Genomic DNA, 23,731 nt, shown 5'->3' with positions numbered 1-23,731 from the left:
AATTTAGGCATATTGTATTGTTTCAGAATAACTTTATAAGTTATGTAAGAATTACCAGTCATGTTTATATAGAACAAATTGGAAATCATTAAGTTCAAATTTAAGTTAATTCAGTTTTATCTGTTACTAGTGATGTATATACCTGTGATTTAAGAATCCAAGACTTGGAATCAAGACCTGTAATTTTTCATGTAGCACTTTATTTGTAGAAATAGCATTAGATTTTAAATATTTAGGTTAATGAAAAGTATGGTTGGATGATTATGCTTAAAATTTAGATACTGGCTAGTCTATACTCAGTATTTTTTCTATCCAATATTTAATTATTTTTTGTTTTTAAATATTTTAGGTTGTTGCTCAGATGATGTGGTTGATGGATCATATTTTTAAATACACAAACTTTGGAATTGTTTCTCTAGTTCATGGAGACTTCTTTATAAGACAGGTAACCAATGAGCATTTTTTTCCATAGTGAGAGTTGATCAGTCTGATTCTTTAGTGTAAAAAGAGACATCACAAAACTAATTGTAATAGATAGAGCCTCTTCTAGTTATCTCAGGGAGCTGGGAATCTGTTCCCTAAAACAGAGTTTGTATTATTTCAGTCTGAATTTGAGTATGCATAAGTATTAAAAATACAAATATTTTCATCTCTACCCTCCTCCTCTCTTTCTAAACAGTTTTCAAGCACCTGCCACATTCTCAGCTCTTCTGAGATCACTGTTAATTTTATTTACGAGTCACTGTTACATGATACAGAAGATACCTAAATTAGCAATTGTGAGATTGTAAAGTAAGATTACCAGTAGGGAGAATATTAAGTAATTAAATAAATAAGAGAAAATATTTTGTGAATTCATAATATGAAAACTGAGTACATCAGATTTCTGTAAATCCAGAAAAACCTTAGAGGAGAAGATAATACATGGCATAAATTTAAAGAATGAGTATGAGTTTGATGGAAGAAGATGGACTGGGAATGGATCCCAAGCATTAGGAATAGTTTAGTTGGAAAAAGAAACTCACTTATCAAAATAGTGTTTCCCTGATATGCTACTTAGAGTCGCATGCTTTGTTTTCTCAAAAATGGATAACTGAAATATGATATCAAGAGTTTTTATGTATGGTAATGCCACACTAATCTACTGTTTATATATTTAGCAACTTCACCTTGGATGGTGCAGTACCTTGTACATGTTAATTTATTTAATGAATTGCTGGTGAATCTAATTAAACCTCTTCTGAGAACTGTAAATTCAGAAATAAGCTGAAATAATGTAGAAAAACTTCTGAGCTGTATGAAAATACATATCCCAAAACACATAAACTTTGCTCCAGACAGTTATATGTACAAAACATTTTTTTTTTTCCCATTCTGTATAATTGCTTTGTTCCTTCTGGGAAGGCCCTTGGTTTTTCTGAGCAGAGAGATGGGAAAAAAGAGCAGGCTTGGAACCTCAGGAAGAACTGGGAATGGGGATTGGCCACAATAAGACTGAAACAAAATAAGCAGATCAACTTATAAGTAATCAGAACAAGTTAATGAAGAAACTAATCTAACATCTTAGTATCACTGGAGGGAAAGACAGCGGAACTGACAATTGAAGCAGTCTGGGTGGAGTCCAGAGGAGAAGCTGCATGAACCGCTCAGAAGTCTGAGGAAATTATTGAATTTATAGTGTTGTAACAGTTGACCTTGTTATCATGATGATCCTTAGGCCTCAACAAGAGGCTAAATTAGACTGAATTATCAGTGAACTTTGAGGAATTGGAAGTAGAAAATAATGTACTCCAAAACATTTCCTTTTTTATTACAGTGTTGTTTTACATACTTAAGACTATATTTCAGATTATTGGAGAGACTTACAAATTCACTTATAAAGAGCAAAAATATTTTCCCTGTTATATAGTAATTAAAATCTATAACTTGAGGGTAATAGAGAGAAAAAAATATTACTATTATAGAAAATCTGTTGGGGCTTTGCTACTAGACATTTTTAATAAAATATTTCCAAGGATATTAAAAATATTTTATATGTAGTGTTGGGAACTTAATAAATAAAGTTTAATCATAATCAGTTCCATAAATCAGCTAAGAAAATTGTTACTTGTTTTGCGCTTGGAATAATTTAAAGACTGAAAGCATACGAATTATTTGGGGGGAGCTTCTGTAATTTTGTTGGCTGGAAAATTACTAGCAAATTGATCATACTGAAAGGGAGAGCCTTTCTAATATTTAGTCATGAGTTTGGGGCTTTCCTGAAAATGCTTCTGAATTCTTTTTTTCAGTATCCAAGTTATCCTCTTTCCTTACTTTCCCTCAAAACTGAAACCCAGTCCATCAGAGCATCCTGTTAGCATTCAGACTTTTTTCCTGAATGTATGTACCTCTCATCTATATCCTGTAGTTGAATCTCATCAAACTCCCCTGTCCAGACTCTACAGCAGTCTCCTAACTTATTTCCTGCAGTCTTTTTGTCACTGGAGCTAGAAGATATTTAATGTAAATAAGATCATGACTCTCCCTTTTTGAAAACTGTTTAATGACATCCCATCCCAAATTACTACTCACCAAACTCAAGGCCTTTCTCCTATGATCTCCACCTCTCTGCATTTCTCAGCCACACTGACCTTGTCATGCTCTCTGAAATGCCAAGGTTACTCCCACCTCAGGGCCCTTTGTCTCTTTTGTCCTCATCACCTCGAGTTCTCTGCCACTCATGTTCACATGGCTTATTCCCTCACAATAGCCTCTCTGCTTAAATTTCACCTCCCTGGAGTTGCTTCCCCTGACCCTGTTGCACTTCTCTAGCCTCTTACTCTTCTTCCTAACACTTATCACCAGTTGCATGCATCCTCCACGAGGGTGTCTTACTTCTCTAAGACGTGCCTGGCAAGTAAGTAGTAGATACTCAGTAAATACTCACTAATGAAGAGTGAATAAACTTTCAGGGGCAATTAGAGCACTTTGTTTCTTCAGAAAGAAGAGTTTATTTATGTAAGTGGTAATAACTTCCTTTTGCCACTGTGGTCAAAAGGGGAAGTAAGCAGTGCAGGGGGAAGTCACTGTTCTAGCCTGTGTTTGGAATTTACTCTGGAAGCAGTCATTTCTAGCATTTATGGTCTTTAAATTTCAAACATGCCTATACTTATTATACATGTGTCTACCCTCTAGGGAAAATCTCATCGTGACCAACAGCTTCTTCTTCTTAAGAAGCACCTAGAAAATAATTACAGGAGCAGAGATCGAAAATGGATTGTTCTGTTTCCAGAAGGGGGCTTCCTCAGGAAGAGGCGAGAAACCAGTCAGTCATTTGCCAAGAAAAATAACTTGCCATTTCTTACACATGTCACTTTGCCAAGAGTTGGGGCAACAAAAATTATTTTGCGTGCACTTGTAGCACGACAGGAAAATGGAAGTCCAGCAGGAGGAGACGCTAAGGAATTAGGTACGATGGTTTTTAGCATTTTTTTCTTTTCTTGAAATTAGAGGCTTTTCTGGAGTTCTTTTTTATATTTACAATGTTGTTGAATAGAAATAATACTGAGGAAGAAGATGAAAATATAATTTAAAATATTTATTTGTTTGGCTATGTTGGATTTTAGTTGTAGCTCAGGACTCACATGTGGGATCTTAGTTCCTCAACCTGGAATTGAACCCTCATCCCCTGCATTGGAAGGCACATCCTAAACCACTGGACTGCCAGGGAAGTCCTGAAAATATAACTTTTTAATGTTTCTATTTACAAAGTAGTCCATGCTTACAGTAATCTATTCAAATAGTATAGGAATGTATAAGGTCAAAGGTGTCTTTCCCTTCCTGTATATCTTTCTCCTGGTCATTCACACTGCTTCAGTTGCCATTCCTGTAAATATCTTTTCAGATTTGTGAAGCATGTAAGTAGTGTAAATTCCTATAAGTGGAATTAGTATATTAAAAGATACAGGAGTAGAAATGAGTAATTTGAAAAACTGTATGCAAATGAAATTGTAATGATACATATATTTTGCATTTATCAAATTTAGAAAGTTTTTTTTTGTTTTTAATACAGAGAATGAGTTTAATACAATTGGGCAGTATTTATTGAAAGTCTTAAAATGTTGATTAGTTACTCCACTGCATATAATACTTATCAAAATGGAATGATCTGAAATACTGGCACAGTAGTTTATCACAGCATTATGTCAAATGGCAGGAAATTGGAAATAGCCAGAAGAGAGAATAGATAAGTAATTATTAAATATCCGTCTAACAGAATACAACACAATCATTATGAATGATGTCTATGGGCTTAGAAAATGCTTCTGCTCTATAATATTAATGGAGTAGGAGGAACATAACAACTCTTGTGTAAACAATATGAGCTTAAATATGTAAATAATAAGGCAGTAGAAAATTTGTGAAAGGAAAGATTCCAGAATATTAGTGATTGCTTCTCTGAGTTGTAACATTATGGATATTTTTTCCCCATTTCTTAATACTTTTCTGAATTAAAAAAAAATAGCACATATTACTTTTATGGCCAGGAAAAAGTAAACCATCCTCAAAGATGCAGCTCTCTTGCAGATAGTCTGATGAAGTATGCAGATCTGCAGCATCTATTTGTGCCAACAATGTGAAGGCTCTTTTGAACAATTTTCTCTAAGACACTATGAAAGTTTGCTGATAAATTATAAGTCAAAAAGCTGAAAGAAACTGACTAGGCCTGTTTCCTTAGTAGCTATTTCTTTTAATAGTCTTTAGATAAAATAAAAATGGAAATGATGGACCCTCAGAAATGTGTGTTGTTTTAGATGACAGTAAGGACCAGATACAAAAATAATGCCATGAGATTGTGCTGAGTTCTTTTATTTGTTTTTTGCAAACAGCTGCCTGGCAGTCAGCTCTCTTGATCTTTCATCATCTATTAAAAAGACAAATTGAAAGAGTCTTTTAATAGAAAAGGAAGGTTTGGAATAGCTTCACGGCTGCAGAGACTGTGGCAATGTCAGCCAAGCCAAAGCTTGAAGACAAAGGTCTTCCAAACAGGATTAATTGCACTAATAAAGGCTGCTGTTTTTAAATAGTTTTACCCAGTCAATATTCTGTAGTGGTCTAGATCCCAAAGGAATGGGTACTTATCATAATCATTACACACAAGGGAAGAAAAATGTTTTGTTTTGTTTTCCTTTTGGACAGAAACAGTCTCTGTTTATAACCAAAGTGAAATTGTTTATTACTTATCTTACCTTAGTTGAAATTTTTAGGCCTCTCACCTTCTGAGATGACCCACACTCTGTAGAGTGTGTTTCTCCCAGGGCCGCCCTCGCCTTCTGAGACAGATCACATTCTGTCTATGGGATGTGTATCTCTCTAAATAAATCCACTTCTTACCTGTCAAGAAAAAAAAAATTTCTTAATTCTAGCAGATTAGGAAAAATCCATAAGAAATTCTATAAAGCTATATACCCCAAAACTAGTTTTACTTATATTTTACCTTTTCTTCTCTATGTTTTGGTATTTGTATCTTATTTTTTTAGTGTTCATATTCACTATTTAGTATTTTATTCTATATAAACACAAACCATGCCTTCATGTTGGTTTTAAACATGTAAGCATAAACGTGTGAAAATAAAGTTGTATCTAATTAACTTTAAAAGGATTAGTATTTTCATTTTTGTGTGATTTAATCAATATTAAATTGAACTCTGGTGATTTTTCCCAACCATTTTATTATAAAAATTTTTAAACATACATAAAAATTAAAAGAACTTTGCAATTTTGCAGTTAGTGAGCAGACCAACTAGATTTTACAGTTAACACTTTACTGTATTTGTTTTATCACATGTCTCTCTATCCTTCTATCTGTCTATTAGTCCATTTTGGTTGTTGTTTTTTTTTTTTTTTTTAATGCAGCTCAAGGTAAGTTGCAGTCATTACTTTAGCCCCAAACATTTCAGCTTGTATGTCATGGGTAGCTTGTTAAAATGTCTTTCTTTACCTACACTATTCCTTCAGCAATATATTATTTAAAAATTAAAATTTTTAAACTTATTTCTTATATGAGTATTTTTCCCCTTTAGAATGTTGTCTAAAATTTTAAAACAATTTTAGGCCAGTTTTAAATTATTTGACACTTTAAGTAAAATATTATTGATTCCTTCTGTACATTTGGCCTTATGTTTAAAAGTAAGTTTTATTGTTTTAAAGATCCTTTAATTACTTCAAACAAAGGATAGACCTCTACACTTTAAAGTCTACCTATTAGCATTCTCTGTGAGGATTCCCCTCTCAATTCTTGCTCAACTTTGTACCCTGAGCTGGGAACAGAAACGGAGTGCAGAGGACTGCAGTGAGCAGAACTTCCCCGGCCCCTCCCACAACAATGGTTACCACCTGTTGTTCTGCCAAAGGGTGGACGGTTTAGTGCTTTATTTTTCTATAACTCTTGACATAATGGGAGGGGTGTTTTGTTGTTGGTTTTGAACAAAAGCAGCAACTGAAGATCATGTGTGTCAATAAAGTGCTTAATTTTACTGCTTTAATCCAATATTTATTAATATCTTCCAAGTATCACAAATCTTAGTGTTTGTATTATCTTGTGAATGGATTTTTTTGTTTGTTTTGAGATCTGCTTTTTACTTTCCTGATGTGATACTTTAGCTTTTGACGTTTTCAAGATGCTTTATACTTTCTATGCTTATTGCAGGTTAGTTTTTCTTAGTGTTATTTGATGCAAATAATATAAAAATTGATCCAATTTTATATTGTTCTCAGACAACAAATCAAAAGGCCTCCAGTGGATAATAGATACAACTATAGCTTATCCCAAAGCTGAACCCATAGATATTCAAACCTGGATCCTTGGATACAGGAAACCAGCAGTCATACATGTACATTACAGGTAAGAATCCCGCATTAGTACTCAGCATAAATCCAACATAAAGTACTGTCTCTATCAACCGTAGGTTGACTAGGTCACCTCATGTATTATTCTAGGCCACCAGGACACCCTGGGGGATAGGAAAAGAAAGATTGGTGTTTTGTTTGGCTGTTGGGGGGATTTTGGCTTTATTTTAACCCCTAGCTTTCTTAATTCCAAAACAGTCTGTTCATTGCATATTCTAGATTTGTCCTGTCAGGAATAACACCATTGAAATTAAAATAAATGGAAACATACATGGTACTCCTTACCCATTCTTGGTTTTCTGTTTTGTTTGTTTGTTTATTGTTCTCAGAAGAATTGGTTTCTGTTCAGACTCTCCAGTTGTTTGGTTGTATTTTAAAACTTTTAAATAAGAATGAAATGTTTTCAATTAGAATAAGAGATTTAAAATGCAGCATTAGAAACCATATATATATACAAATGTTAATAATACAAATAATGAGGTTAGATCTCTTTCTCTTTTAATGTGGGGAGATTGGCAAGAAAAACTAAGTGGCCCTGACTGCTTAAAGTGGGAAATAGGTGCATACAGATAGAAGGTAGTTTGGAAACTATGAAGTTCACTGAAAAATGATAATTTTGGTTTACTTATAGGTAGGTTTTAAAGTCTATTCATGAATGTATTCTTTTTCTGCGGTTAAGCATATCTTATCCAGAACATTACTGTTAGCCCAAAATTAGTACAAGCCAGTTTTGCTTCATGTGACATAGAAAATGTTTTTCTTCTTTATCTCAACTGACTTTAAAGATAAAGCAACACCCATTCTTAGAGAATTTAATCGAAATGATCACTTTGGTAATTTGGTGTAGCTAGACAAGTTAGTACTTTTGCTAGTTTTTTCCCCCTAGTATAATTTAGAAGACTATACATGTGATTGGAGAAGGGAAATGGCAACCCACTCCAGTATTCTTGCCTGGAGAATCCCACGGACAGAGGAGCCTGGTGAGCTATATAGTCCACAGGGTCGCAAAGAGTCAGACATGACTGAGCAACTAAAACAACAACAGCAATGCATGTGATAGTTGGGCTTCCCTGGTGACTCAGTAGTAAAGAATGTGCCTGCCAGTGCAGGAGATGAGGGTTTGACCATTGGGTCAGGAAGATCACCAGGAAGAGGAAACGGCAACCCACTCCAGTATCCTGCCTGGGAAATCCCATGGACAGAGGAGCCTGGGGGGCTACAATCCATAGGGTCACAAAGTGTTGGACATGACTTAGCGTACCCAACATATCTTAGCAACTAAACAACAGCAACAAGAACACATGTGAGAGTCAGAAAGGAATTATTCTATTTTGCTCAGTATTTATCAGATCCCACTTAGAGTATTACATGTAATTTCTCTACTTCAAAAGAAATAATGCAATTAGTAGAAAAGTTTGCAAAGAGCCAATATGATAGATCACTACTACCACTTAAAATGCAGTTGTTTTAGAGCAAATCAAATTTGGAGATAGTAGAGACTAAATGAAACAATGCTAGGAGAAACTCCAAGTTGAAAGCACCAAATCCTAACCACTAAAGCACCAGGGGAGTGAAACTCCAAGTTGAAAGCACAAACAGGTTAAAGAGAAGTTTTAACAACTCATAAATATTAAATTTGTAATAGGTTTCTGTGTATATGAAGTATTTTTTATTGTATTTTAAGTAGATTTCATGGAAGGTAGTTTGATGCTAAGAACTGACTCATTTGAAAAGACCCCGATGCTAGGAAAGATTGAAGGCAGGAGGAGAAGGGGACGACAGAGGGGTGATGGACAGGGAAGCCTGGCGTGGTGCAGTCCATGGGGTTGTGAAGAGTTGGACACGACTAAGCGACTGAACTGAATAGAATAGTAACTGTCCTTTCCTGTGCGATCATCTTGGAGCCTGCTGAGAATAGCACAGTGTGCCTCTGGATGGCTGGAGCACTCTATTATTATACTGCAACATTGCTGACCGTCAGAGTATACTTGGGAAATAATAAAGTTGCCATCATTTATTTACCATTAATCAATGGTTAGGCCATTTTAAATTTCTTTAATGCATTACTTTTCTCTTCTTGGAAATTATTGTCAAGGCTACTAAGTGGATTCCACTGTTCTTTGTCTCTTTGCAACGTACTGTGACGGGTGTATGGAGATCTCTGAGCAAGAAAGACATTCCCCACCAAGTGACTGCAGCCGTGATGCGCCAGTACACTTAAGTGCTTGGAAAACATTTGGTCTTTATTTAAATAGGAAAAGAATATCCAGTTACCAGAATGCGCAGCTGAATGTTCTTTTAGATTTTATGTTTCTATACTGATGCTTAGGGGAAAAAATTAGAAGAATGCAATAGCTAATTTTAACTGTTCTGATATAAACTGTTTTTTCTTCCAAAAGCAGTTTTCTACATTGTCAGTTCAATTGTTACTTCTTAGGCTTATGTTGATTTTTAGAATTTCTGGAAGAGATGAACTCTAAATGTACATATTATTATGTACTATAGAATACTTTCCTAAAATACCACATAAATGAGAAAGTTAAAATTTGTGATGTGGTTACTTATTAGATCCTATCCTATGAACAGGTAGTAAATAACAGTGCCGTAAATGCATTGTTTGAGCACCAAATGATACACTGATTTTTAAAGTGTTTAAAAAACTACACAAAGTACTATTACTAAGATATATAAGGTTATCAATAAATCCAGTACTAATAAATTAGCATTCTGCATAGATTGGATCTAAACTACTTTATTGGAGAAGGAAATGGCAACCCACTCCAGTATTCTTTCCTGGAAAATTCCATGGACAGAGAAGTCTGGCAGGCTACAGTCCATGGGGTCACAAAGAGTTGGACACAACTGCACGACTAAGCACAAGTTACTTTAAAAGGTGTCTTATTCTTTACTTCCCAATGCTATATATTATTTAACTAGGGAAATATTTTTCGTTACTGTGGATACAACTGCATTATGGATCTCTTTCAGAAGTGAAGGTTGTTTTAAAAGAGGAAAGTGAAAGAAGAAAGTGAAGTCGCTCAGTCATCTCTCACTCTTTGCAACCCCATGGACTGTAGCCTGCCAGGCTCCTCTGTCCATGGGATTTTGCAGGCAAGAATAGTGGAGTGAGCTGCCATTTCCTTCTCTAGGGAGTCTTCCCAACCCAAGGATCGAATCCAGGTCCCCTCACACTGCAGGCAGACTCTTTACCATCTGAGTCACCAGGGAAGCCCCTTTAAAATGAGAACCATTTGAGGGGAACAACTTTTTCCTCCACTTCATATTACAGTCACATCAGAAGACAGCTTATTCCTATTAAAGTAGAAATGGGCACAGTATGCTGCTGTTAAGGAGTTAGTAGCAAAATTAAACATGAATTAGATTTTAATTACAGGGATAGAATGCCCCATCCTTAATACAAATGTCTGCTTCACTCCAAATTAGAAAAAGTGAGTTGGAGAACATTCCGTCATGCAGAAATAGCTTATATTTTAAAAAATCTTAAGTTATAACCATGAGTGTGCTGTTGCTGCTAAGTTGCTTCAGTCGTGTCTGACTCTGTGAGACCCCGTAGACAGCAGCCCACCAGGCTCCTCTGTCCCTGGGATTCTCCAGGCAAGAATACTGGAGTGGGTTGCCATTTCCTTCTCCAATGCATGAAAGTGAAAGGTGAAAGTGAAGTCGCTCAGTTGTATCCAACTCTTAGCGACACCATGGACTATAGCCTACCAGGCTCCTCCATCCATGGGATTCTCCAGGCAAGAGTACTGGAGTGGGTTGCCATTTCCTTCTCCAAACCATGAGCGTAGTGGCATAGATAAATTGCTAAAAGCAGAGGTGTTACTTTCATGTCTAATTTGATTGGAACATTGGTAACTTCGTTCATGTCTAATTTGATTGGAACGTTGGTAACTTCGAAGGTGTTCAGTTAAAGACTTTGGGTAGTAAATTATTTTCTGTTTGTAGGAGGGTGGGAATTAATTCAGAAAAGTACTATTTAATGAATATTTTTAAAGAAAATATATTCATTAGCAAGAATGGACAAGTGTTAACATTCTGACATATTTGCCTCAGGATAGTTTTATCAGTAAAGAAAATAAAACATTTCTAGAATGCAGTACTTGTTGAATGTATGAATGCTGAAGTTCGTGCTATTTAGACATGGACTGTCCAGTTACAGCAGCCACTAGCCACATTTGCTATTGAGCACTTAAAATGTAGCTAGTCTGATTTGAGATGTTCTGTATGTGTAAAATATACAGTGAATTTTAAAGACTAGTAGGAAAAAGGAATATAAAATATCTCACTAATAATTTTTATTGATGATATACTAAAATGATATTTTAGCTTTAGGGGATTAAAGGATTAAATTTCTTTAATGTTATTAGATGCTCTCTATTGTGTACTTTGTAAAACATTAAATTTCTTTTTAAAAATAAAAACATATAACTATGAAAATACATCATAGAGGGAAAAAATCTCTCCCAGCATGCTCACATAAATTTTTTTTTCATATTTCAATATTGTTTTATGTATATTTATGGTGTAGCTGCAGTTGTAATATGCATAAAAGTTATTTTTATTCTACTTTATTCCACATTGCATTTTAATGAATGTTAAACCTATACACGACTGAGCGACTTCACTTTCACTCTTCACTTTCAAGCATTGGAGAAGGAAATGGCAACCCACTCCAGTGTTCTTGCCTGGAGAATCCCAGGGACGGGGGAGCCTGGTGGGCTGCCGTCTATGGGGTCGCACAGAGTCGGACAAGACTGACTCGACTTAGCAGCAGCAGCAGCAGCCAACCTGTACTACACATGTTCTAGATGTTAAGATTACAAATTTAATAAGTATTTTCAAGTAGCCTTATGAAGTTTTTACATTTTTAGTGGCTTTCCAAAATCCTGGTTACTAAACACATTTAATTATTTTCCTATTGATAATAGATTTCTCAGATTTCATTCTTGATTTTAATACTATGCTGAATGTCAGTACATACATACAGTTTATCTTACCCCATGTTTTAGATTTTTTATAGTAGATATATTTAGCCTGTGAGTTATCATGTTAGATTGCAGAGTGTTATTAAAATTACAGAAAAACTTATTTATTAGAAAAATTACCAACATTTTAAAATAGTATAATATTTTGTTAATTTAATGCATAAACCTATAATATTTGTGATTAATATTATATCACTTTGATTTTTCTTTCTGTTTTTTCCCTTTACTTCTTAAAACAAGTTACAAGTTTTTATCAGTTTTAGGGGCTATAATTTCAGAAATAGTGTTTTCCTCCAAAACTTTTTGTTATGGAAAATTTCAAACCTGGAAATGAAACCCCATGTACCTGTCTTACTCTTATGGTGAATGTTGTTTCCTCTGTGTTATTTCCCAGGTTCCAGTGGATTATTTTGAAGGAAGGCTCAGACATTATATCATTTCATTTGTAAATGTTTTATTGTATATTCTTTAAAATTTAATAATTCTTTTTGTAAAAACCAGTACACATTGTCACACCTAAAATGTTAATAGTTTATTAGTATTATCAAACATCCAATCAATCATCAGTTTTCCTGGATTGTCTCATAAATTATTTTTTTGACACTTTGGATTCGGTTAACTTGCAATTGGTTGACGTATCGCAAGTTTCTTCGGTGTCCAGATTCCTCCCTCTCTTATTTTCCTTGTAGCTTATTTGCTGAGATACCATATCGTTTGCCCTGTAGAGTTTATACAGTTTTTGTTTTGCTGATTGTATCCTATGTATTCCTCTGTTCCCTATATTTCCTATAAATTGGTGGGTAGGTACTACAACTTCATCAGATTAAGGGTTAAATTTGTTTCACAAGAAATACCTTGCAAGTGATGATGCCTACTTCTGTCAAAGAGGTAAATAATGTCTGATTGTCAGAAATAGTTTTTTGAATGCTGTTATTAGTTTAAATTTTTCAAATATATCCAGTGCTTTGAGAAAAAAAATCATACCTCCTTATACCATCCTTTAACCCCAAACAATAATGTCAGAAATTTCAATTTAGAGTCGAGACCTCTTCTGGCATGTAACATATAAAGAGAATCAATTTGCCTAAGATACCCTGATAGTGACGGATTGAGAAAGTCCATAGTCTTTTTATTGTTTGATGAGTCATTAAAAAGGATTTTTCCCTACTATGTCCCTAACTATAAAGATATTGAAATTGTTCTAAACTTAATTGGCAAATGAGATATAAATCATCCATTGGGATGATGGATAGTTGTATTAGTTAGGGTTCTTCAGAGAAATAGAACCAATAGGATATAGAGAGAGATCAAGAATAGATTTATTACAGGAGTTGGCTCTCCTGGTTATGGAAGCCGGGAAGTCCCATGATCCAGTATCTGCAAGCTGGAGAACCAGGAAAGCCAGTGGTATAATTCAGTCTGAGTCCCAAGGTCTGAAAAAGCTGGGGAAGTGTGAAAGCCTAAGAACTAGGAGTGCTGATGCTCTAGAGCAGCAGAAGGAGGTCTTAGCAAAGACAGTGGGCTCCCCCTTCTTCCACTATTCTGTGCTGGTCAGGACCTCAGTGGAGTAGATGCTGCCCGCCAGCATTGGCGAAGCGGGTCTTCTTAACTTAGTCTTCTGATTTGAATACTAATCGCTTCCAGTGACATCCTTAGAACACACCCTTATAGCACACCAAACATTATGTAAATGTATTACATTTGTAATAATGTAAAACATTATTTGGACATCCTTTAGCCCAGTCAGATTGACCCATTGCAGTGGTCTATGTTGAAAACCAAAGAAACTGAGGTCACCGTCTATTTATAGAGTTCAGCAATCTTGATATAAAATCATCACAGAAAAATCAGTATTATCCCTTTATCCTGACAATACATAGAAAATGTGATATTTTTTAAAAGATGCTTATCTGAGAAACAAGAAGACTATTAAGTATTTACCAATAAAACTTAAGAAAAAAATGTAGAAGGCTTCTATGAAGGAAAATATAAAACTGCACTGAAGAACATAAAAAAACTGAAAAAGTGGAAAGAGATACTGTGTTCATAGGGGGAGGGCTGAAAAGTATAAAGATATCAATTCTCCCAATCTATAAATTTAATTAAATTTAATCTATAAATTTAATATAAGTGTAGTTACATTATCCAGGACTATTAGGATCAGAATTCAGGGTGTTTTTTTCTGGAAACTTGACAGATGGTTCTAAAATTCACTTGAGAGAGTAAAGACAAATGAATAGCTAAGATAGTTTTGAAGATAAACAGGACAGAGGAATTCTTCCTACCAGATGTCAAGGCTTAGTGTAATTAAAGCTGTGTACTTTAAGGGCAGGGTTAGATCAATGGAAAGATTAGAGAATCCGGATTTACTTGGGAACTTGTGTATGGTTGATGATTTTCTAACTATATTTTCTATATTTGGTAGTTTTAAAGGGGATATTTGAAGCCCGTCGATAAAGTAGTGTTACTTCTTAGAAACTGCAAGTAAGTTCTGAAAAACACAAGTAAGACATCATATATCCTATTTCATCCATTAAGATACATATTTTTTCACATATTAACATCTCTGAAACTGAGAGTCATCTTAAAACCCAGTAAAATAAAGCCTTAGTTATTATTTAATTGGGCTTCCCTTATGAATCAACTGGTAAAGAATCTGCCTGCAATGTGGGAGACCTGGGTTTGATCCCTGGGTTGGGAAGATCCCCTGGAGAAGGGAAAGGCTACCCTCTCCAGTATTCTGGCCTAGAGAATTCCATAGACATCCATGGGGTCGCAAAGAGTTAGACTCGATTGAGCGACTTTCAGTTCACTTTTCTTCACATTATTTAATTAGATATTTGGCATGCTGCCAAAAAAAAGTAACTGCTGCCTCTCTCCTCTCCCCCTCTGCTTCTGGGGAATGAATCTTTGTACTATTTTAGGACTTTTGTTTGTTTTTTACAATGTGAATGTATTAATTCTTCAATTTGAAAAATTATTTGAGGAATTCCCTGGTGGTTCAGTGGTTGGGAATCTGCATGCTGCAGGGCAACTAAACTTGTATGCCACAACCTCTGACCCCGCACACAAAAGCCTGCAAGCTGCAACTCCTGAAGCCTGCATGCCCGAGAGCCCTGCTCTGAAACAGGAGATGCCACCTCAGTGAGAAGCCTGTGCAACATGACTGGAGAGTAACCCCAACTCGCTACAACCAGAGAAAGCCCATGCACAGCAAAGAAGATCCAGCATTCAGTTCATCAGGTAGCCAAAGTATTGGAGTTTCAGCTTCAACATCAATCCTAGCAATGAACACCCAGATCCCTTGCATTGCAAGGCGAATTCTTAACCACTGGACCACCAGGAAAGTCCCCTATCCATAATTTTAAAGTGAGTTTATAACAGCTTAAATGTGTGTAATAATTTTTTTAGTATAAAATCTAGAATAAAGTAGAATATAAGTAATGTATTCAGTTCAGTTCAGTCGCTCAGTCATGTCCATCTCTTTGTGACCCCATGAATCGCAGCACTCCAGGCCTCCCTGTCCATCACCAACTCCCGGAGTTCACTCAGACTCACGTCCATCGAGTCAGTGATGCCATCCAGCCATCTCATCCTCTGTCGTCCCCTTCTCCTCCTGCCCCCAATCCCTCCCATCATCAGAGTCTTTTCCAATGAGTCAACTCTTCGCATGAGGTGGCCAAAGTACTGGAGTTTCAGCTTTAGCATCATTCCTTCCAAAGAACACCCAGGGCTGATCTCCTTCAGAATGGACTGGTTGGATCTCCTTGCAGTCAAGGGACTCTCAAGAGTCTTCTCCAACACCACAGTTCAAAAGCATCAATTCTTCGGTGCTCGGCCTTCTTCACAGTCCAACTCTCACATCCATACGTGACCACAGGAAAAACCATAGCCTTGACTAGATGGACCTTTGTTGGCAAAGTAATGTCTCTGCTTTTGAATATGCTCTCTAGGTTGGTCATAACTTTCCTTCCAAGGAGTAAGCGTCTTTTAATTTCATAAGTTATTCAACATATTGAGGTTTCAGATCACTTTTCTCAGTAACTGTAACTAAGTAATACACACCTAAGTGGTACACACCAGGTACTAATGATGCAGGTTTAGAGGTTTACCACCCTCAGCCCCCAAATTATTCATCTGAAAGTAAGGTCATTAAATTGCCTCTTGAACTGAAAGTGACTTTTTTTAATAGCAAAAGGAAACATTGTCCTGTCTTTAGTTTTTCTTATAGAACTTTTCCTTATCACCATAGTTATCACTCATTTCACCTCTAGTTTTGCTATCTAATGATTCTCTTCTTTCTATCTACTTTTCTTGTCATCTCTTGTTTTTTACTGCTTTGCCTCTGTGCCCTAGCTTTACTCTGGAAAAGTCTGGATTTTTTCAAAGCTTCCAGTTGGAAAATGGAAAGTTACCCATTAAATTTAACCTTCAGGTTTTTAGTTCTGCTTGGCTGTTTTTATTGATGTTCACCACCCCCAAGTTGTTTTTTCTTTTCTGCCCCAGCAGTTTTGTCTTTCTTCTTTAAGAAAACAAAACATTTTAGTTTGACACAATTCAGGATGCTGACATTAAATAAGTGGTCTTAATTTAGATTTGACTGTATTATGGATTGAATTCTGTGTTTCTGTAATGAAGTTGATTTGAAAGAGGTGAATCATCATTTCAAATAAGATAAAATCTCCATCCTCTACTTAGAAGATATGCTTAATTTCATCTCAAATTTTTATAAGAAGTTATACATGAAAGAGATTTTTTACTGTTAACACAGAACCAAGAAGCTAATAACCTAAAATCTAATTTGCTAAGTTATTTTCATTGTATGAATCTGGAGAGAGTAAGCTTTGGAAATGAAGCTCTATCCTCTCTTCCTTGACCCTCTGGGGGTTCATATTTTCTTTTTCAGATTTCTCTAGAGTCAAGCATAGTTACCGCCATTGGTATTCAAAAAATGCTTTTTGTTTTCTAAGGAAGTTTTGTTGGAAATATTATAGCTTCCAAATTAAAAAAAATTCTTAGAGTTTAAATTTTAATTGAATAATGGTTAAGCATAACTCTCACTGATCAGTATTTATATTTTATATTTTATAGTTACTTAAAGTCATTGAATTGGATCTGTAAAGTGGAAAGGCTAACTAGGTCTTTTTGTCTAACTTTCCATTTAATACAGGAATACACACACAGACACACACACGCACACACACAGATTACTTAAATATAGACTTTCTCTAGAATCCTGTTTTTAGTCTTCTCTTTTTTCTCCTGTGAAAGAGGTTCATAACAGGAGAGTATGTAGAAATGGAGCCTGTGTAGATGTACCTCTGGCTCTCAGTCTTTCTCCCAAGTTCCACATCCTCACTTGGCTTTCTTTCCTCCACCTGGATACCCTGTCTTCTTTGAACCTCATATGTCTAGAACTGAACTCATTTTCCTTCACACAAACTTGTTTCTTTCCTTTTGGGGTTTATGTTAACATAATTCTACCCTCACCCAGAATGACAATTTTGGAGTTTTTTGACTCTTCCACTTTAAAATTTTATCCTCTTTCTCAAATTCAGCTGCCAGTTCCTATGAAAGTTACTTCTGTAATGTTTGTTTCTGTTCTCTCTTTTTATCTAAATGCCATAACCTAGCTCAGATTTCAATACTTTTTACCTAGAATATGTCTGCTTATTAAATATTCCCTTTATTGATACTGATACTTTACCCTATCTTTTTTATTTCACTGCTATTCTCCTTTTCCTAAAGCATGGTGCCTTTTTTTCCCCTTTGTTTCTTTTCTTGTTTCTTTATTCCTTTGTTTCTGTCTTTTTTCTTTACTTTTTTTGTTATAGACATTAGTGGAACACAGCACAATTTGAATGAAATCTGTAGATTGTAAATTACATAATAGTAGCAGTGTTCATTTCCTGATTTTTATCATTGAAGCATAGTTATATGAATGACTGTTCTTGTATTTTTAAAAAACATTCATGGAAGTATTTTAGGGGACGCACCATCTATAACTTACTCTCAAAAGTTGAGGAAAGACTATATAGATAGATCAGGAAAAAATATATATGGAAAGATGATAAAGTAAATATGAGAAATAATGATATTTTAGGAATATGATTGAAGCATATATATGAATTCTTTGCAGTATTTTTGTAACTTTGCTTTGAGTCTGAAATTATTTCAAAATTAAAAAAAAATTTTTTAAGTCTTTAGAGAGATACAGAAAAATCTCTGTACCTTCTCCTCAGTTTTGCTGTGAACCTTAAACTACTCTTTAAAAAAGAAAGTCTTAACAAAAATATTAAGAAGTCATTAGACTCATTGAAAACACAGTAATGATTCTCACCAGTGTTATATTTTGCTTACTGGATAGTTCAGTTCATTCAGCAAGCATTTGTGTCTCAAAGGATGCAACACAAAAAAGATATAATGAATAAATTTGAGGTATAAACAATGCCATCTCATTGTTTATGCCCTCAATGGCATGTTGGTTTGCTATAGCTTTGACTGTTACAAGGAGCAGGACTCAAGTGATGCCTTTTCCATGTATCCTGTGTCCTAAGTAGACATGCACACCCCTTCACTTAAACTTACCCAGAAATTCTTTAAAGTCCTTATATAACCACATTCTGGTTTTAGAGTATTTACTTTTCTTGTTTGGCTCAGTTGTTCCTGAACATGAAGGGAGGCAGTGATCTAGGTGCTGAGTATTTGCTATCTTTCTTTAAACATAAACCTTAAAGTCACTCTGAATTCTCTCCTGTGTGATCCCAGGTTTGCTACCATAGAGCCTTGATTTATTCCTCTACTGAAGTGAGTAAAAGTTTATATCTGAGTTGCCCAATTATTTTTTTCAGATAGCTGAGTGGCTTAAAAAAAAAAAACAAAAAAACTTTTCTAGTGGATCCAGGAGGAAGCTCTAAATATTATTCCTTAGTATGTTGAGGATGAGGCCTGAGCAGCTTACCTAAGGACGATGACTCAAAGCAAAACTGGGAACTGAGTACTCGGAGATATTCTGATGTGTTAAGTTTGACAGGATCTGTTCTTGTCCATAAATCTATTTTTGGTGACAAGTAGTTTCCGTATTTCTGAGCTATTCTTGTCATACTACCCTTGTGTCAGTTAACCATGTTGTGTTGTTGATGGCTGTCTACAGATGCACCTCATCAAGTTTTACCCTGGCAGATTACTTTGAATTTAATTAAGTTCAGCAAATTTGAGTTTTCACAGAGGAGCAGGCACTGATTTATACACTGGATATGCAAAGATGAGTATAGCACAGTCTGATAGAGTAAACAGACGCGTAAAAAAATAAACAGAACATAATCTAATAAGCATAGTTACAAAGGGCAGAGTTGGCACCAAGGAGGAATTACTAACTGCAGGAGAGGAGGAGGAAGTCAAAGAGAGAACAAAGGTAGAAGAGAGCCAAGTCCTTGTCTTTCCTGTTAGGAAGTTGATGAATACATTTTAAATTGGACAGTCTAGCATGTTATATAAGCAATGTGGAAGTGAACAGCAAAATAAAGTTGAAAGAGGTTGTATCTGGGAAATAGGTATCTGAGGAGAGAAAAAATAGGTCTATTATTTTTCACCACGAACCTAATAGTACTCTGACTCTTGAAAACTACATGCAAGTCCTTATATAGTGAAAGTTGCTCAATCATGTCCAACTCTTTGCAACCCCATGGACTGTAATCCGCCAGGCTCCTCTGTCCATGGAATTCTCCAGGCAAGAATACTGGAGTGGGTTGCCATTTCCTTCTCTGAAAATCCTAATATAACGTTTACCATATTCTGATGTTAGATTATTTACTTTCCTTGTCCCTCTGCTAGATTATTTAGTTTAAGAAAGCATCAGCAGTTTATCTTCTTCAGTGCTTATTGGCTCCTAACATACCATTGACATAATTGAATTGAGGGTTTAGCCATGTTGTTTGTTAGCTCACATTTTGGAGTCTTTGTGGCATGAAAATTCAAACATTCTAATGAGAAGGTAAGGTATAGAGGTGTCAGCTGCTAAGCATTATTTTATGTCTTTTTTTTTTTTTTAATATAGTTTATCTAGTGATCCTAAATCTGACCCTATGCTTTTTGGTGGAATACTCTGTATTTAGGAGCACATTCTAGATTACTATTAATAAGAATTTTTATTTCTGGAACACTAGGAGCCAGTTTCTCAATTGGATAACTATTGCTATTGCAAAGGTTTATTTCTTTATATCCCACAAGAACTCCTTTTATTTGATTCCAAGAGGACTGGTATTCAGTGCATTTGACACTCTGCCATATTAGGAGATTAGTCATTTTAATATTTTAATCCCATGGTGACCAAACAATCAGACTAATAGCTGTTGACTGCTCTTGAGCGAGCATTTGGTCTTCCCTCCTGGCTGCCTCTTAAAGCAAGAGAAAGTCCAAGCTATTCTAGGCAGATGGTAGGGTAGATTTTCTGTTAAAACACGGCCCCACTCCCTGACACTCACCCCATTTAAAGCAATAGATACTTCACCAACCTCACCACAGTCTTTCATGAGTTAAGTTGGTAAACCCAAACTTCCTCTTTCAGCCTTATTTTTAATGTCACTTTCCTCCTTATAAAGATGTTTTTTTTTTTTTTAATTTTTATTTTTATTTTTTATTTTTTTTTCTAATTTTATTTTATTTTTAAACTTTACATAATTGTATTAGTTTTGCCAAATAAAAACTATTTCCAAGTTAGCTCTTGCTAAATTATCCTCAGGTTGATTAGACCTGCTTTTTTATTTATAGAAATAGTGTATTTTTAGGGGCTAAAAAGTAATCTAGATAACTCCCCAAACCATTTGACTGTACTCAGTGTGGTAGAGGTAGATAAAGAGTTTAAAGAACACCACTTATATCACAAAACTGTGTTAAGACAGTATTAAACTATCTAAAAGTAAGAAGTCAGTAATTTCTAATACCATTCATTTAAAAAACAAACTTTGATTTTTAAATTTAAATTTTAAAACATTCCATGAATCAACTCTATTTCAATTAAAAAAAAAAAACACTTCAATGAAAGAAACAAATAAAACATCCCTCTAGTATCAGGATGACTAACTGATTTTCCTAAAAATCCAAATATTAAGGACATTTAATTTGAAAAAAACAAAAAGAAACAAATGATTAAATTTCCTGAGTAGTTGAATTTCCTGCATAGCTCTGGGCATCTCTCTTGTGTCCAGCACTGTGCTGGCTTTATTTTGCTGGCTTCTGCCCCATACGTACATAGTTCAGGAGTCACCCAGAAATTCAAGTGGGGAGCAGACTCAGAAGGCATGGTTCCCACTCAGTGCTTACTTCTGTCTGAGATTCCTCACTTTTCAAATGTTATGGTCACCCTAATATCTGTCCTCTGATTCTTCAATGAGTGAGATGACATGTTCTTATATAAGTCTTGATTCTTTGCGTGGCTCTAACTAGGAACTATTTTGAGGTAAAGAGCTGTAAAAAATGGAAAACACACCTACTTTCCTGTTTCTCCTACTCTCCTGTCTTTCCTGACTCTCCTCTAATATCCGATTGCTTTTAGTTACTCTCCAGTGCCTTCCACTAATTACTTTTTGCATTTTGTCCAGAATTTATAACCATTACCTGTGAACTACTCTACCATTTCAAGAAGCAGAACTCCTCTTGTTTTATTTTATTTAAAACATTTATTTTAATGGATATTAAAAAGTCACAGGAGAGGTGACCTTTAAGAGGTGGAAGAATAGGTTTTGCTCCTAAGGGTGCCCTTGTTAAACTTCCCCGGCCCTTATGCCTTTAAAGTTGTACTGCGTTGTGCCAGTGTCGTGTAGTGCCAGTCGCGCAGTCATGTCTGACTCTCTGCGACCCCATGGACTGCAGCCCGCCAGTCTCCTCTGTCCATGGGAGTCTCCAAGCAAGAATACTGGAGTGGGTTGCCATGCCCCTCTCCAAAAGATGTCAGTGCTCAACAAATTCATCTAAATAATTCACTAAGTGAAAGTTGCTCAGTCGTGTCCAACTCTTTGCGACCCCATGGACTCTTCAGTCCATGGAATTCTCCAGGCCAGAGTACTGGAATGGGTAGCTGTTCCCTTCTCCAGGGGATCTTCCCAACTCAGAAATCAAACCGGGGTCTCCTGCACTGAAGGCGGATTATTTACCTTCTGAGCCACCAGGGAAGCCCTAAAGTGACTATAGACATAGGCTCTGAAGTCAGATGGCAGTGCTAATGTGTTTCTCTGTAAGTAAGACTCGGAATATTTGTATTAAGGTTAATATTGAAATGAAGACATAAGGTGTCTGTATTCTTAAAGAGAGCTCATAGGTGGATTCCTAAGAATGTGTCCCCAAATTGGCATATCCCAGTTGTGAAAGGCAGAGGAACCAGAGATCAAATTGCCAACATCCGTTGGATCATAGAAAAAGCAAGAGAGTTGCAGAAAAGCATCTTCTTTATTGACTAAGCCAAAACCTTTGACTGTGTGGATCACAACAAACTGTGGAAAATTTTCAAAGAGATGGGAATACCAGACCATGTTACCTGCCTCCTGAGAATCTGTATGCAGGTCAAGAAGCAACAGTTAGAACCCAACATGGAACAACGGACTGCTTCCAAATTGGGAAAGAAGTATGTTGAGACTGTATATGGTCACCCTGCTTATTTAACTTATATGCAGAGTGCATCATGTGAAATGCTGGGCTAGATGAAACACAGACTGGAATCAGGATTGCCAGGAGAAATATCAATAATCTCAGATACACAGATGACACCACCCTTATGGTAGAAAGTGAAGAAGATCTAAAGAGCTTCTTGATGAAAGTGAAAGAGGAGAGTGAAAAAGCTGGCTTAAAACTCAGCATTCAAAAAACAAAGATCATGGCATCTTATCCCATCATGTCATGGCAAATAGATGGGGAAATGATGGAAACAGTGACAGACTTTATTTTCTTGGGCTCCAGAATCACTGCAGATGATGCCTGCAGCCATGAAATTAAAAGATGCTTGCTCCTTGGAAGAAAAGCTATGACCAACCTAGACAGCATGTTAAAAAGCAGAGACATTACTTTGCCAACAAAGGTCCATCTAGTCAAAGCTATAGTTTTTCCAGTAGTCATGTATGGATGTGAGAGTTGAACTATAAATAAAACTGAGTGCCAAAGAATTGAAGCTTTTGAACTGTGGTGTTGGAGAAGACTATTGGGAGTCCCCTGGACAGCAAGTAGATCAAACCAGTCCATCCTAAAGGAGATCAGTCCTGGATGTTCATTGGAAGAACTGATGCTAAAGCTGAAACTCCAATACTTTGGCCACCTGATGCGAAGAGCTGACTCATTGGAAAAGACCCTGATGCTGGGAAAGATTGAAGGCGGGAGGAGAGGGGGATGACAGAGGATGAGATAGTTGGATGGTGTCACCAACTCAATGGACACGAGTTTGAGCAAGCTCCAAGAGTTGGTGATGGACAGGGAAACCTGGTGTGCTGTGGTCCATGGGGTCACAAAGAGTTGGATACGCCTGAGTGACTGAACTGAATTGAGTTGTGAAACACTGCTCATCATCTTCTACAACCTAAATCAGAGCCTTCAGATTTCGTTCTTCTCCAGTTTAAAAATCTTTCTCTGAGAAGCATTCTCATAAGTTGCTAGTAGGAATATAAATCGGTATAATCTTTATGAAGATAATGTAGCAAAATCTTTCAAAATTAACCTTTGACTTAGCAGTTTCACTTCTGTAATTTTATCATATAGATATACACCTATGAATGGGCATTTGCACAATGCTGTAACAAAAAAATGAGAAACTGTCCATCCGTAGGGTGGTTGTTATTGTTCAGTCACTAATTGTG

The 23,731-nt window shown here is 35.9% G+C and overlaps 1 protein-coding gene across 6 annotated transcripts in view; it reads left to right on the top strand.

Annotated features, from left to right (window-relative positions):
- Positions 1-23,731, top strand: part of LPGAT1 (lysophosphatidylglycerol acyltransferase 1) — an 83,720-nt gene that overhangs the window by 45,024 nt on the left and 14,965 nt on the right. For all 6 annotated transcript variants that reach the window (XM_086343301.1, XM_086343300.1, XM_086343302.1 and 3 more), the window contains 3 exons: positions 350-445; positions 3,175-3,448; positions 6,757-6,883. In XM_086343301.1, coding sequence (XP_086199427.1) covers positions 350-445; positions 3,175-3,448; positions 6,757-6,883 — 497 coding nt within the window. The remainder of the gene's footprint in view (positions 1-349; positions 446-3,174; positions 3,449-6,756; positions 6,884-23,731) is intronic.

This window comes from Bos grunniens, chromosome 16 (assembly GCF_055505025.1).
Source record: "Bos grunniens cultivar Pamir isolate PY7600 chromosome 16, Bosgru_T2T1.0, whole genome shotgun sequence".
Taxonomy (NCBI): Eukaryota; Metazoa; Chordata; class Mammalia; order Artiodactyla; family Bovidae; genus Bos; species Bos grunniens.
The sequence above is the reverse complement of the archived record's forward strand: the minus strand, read 5'-3'. Positions and strand labels throughout refer to the sequence as shown.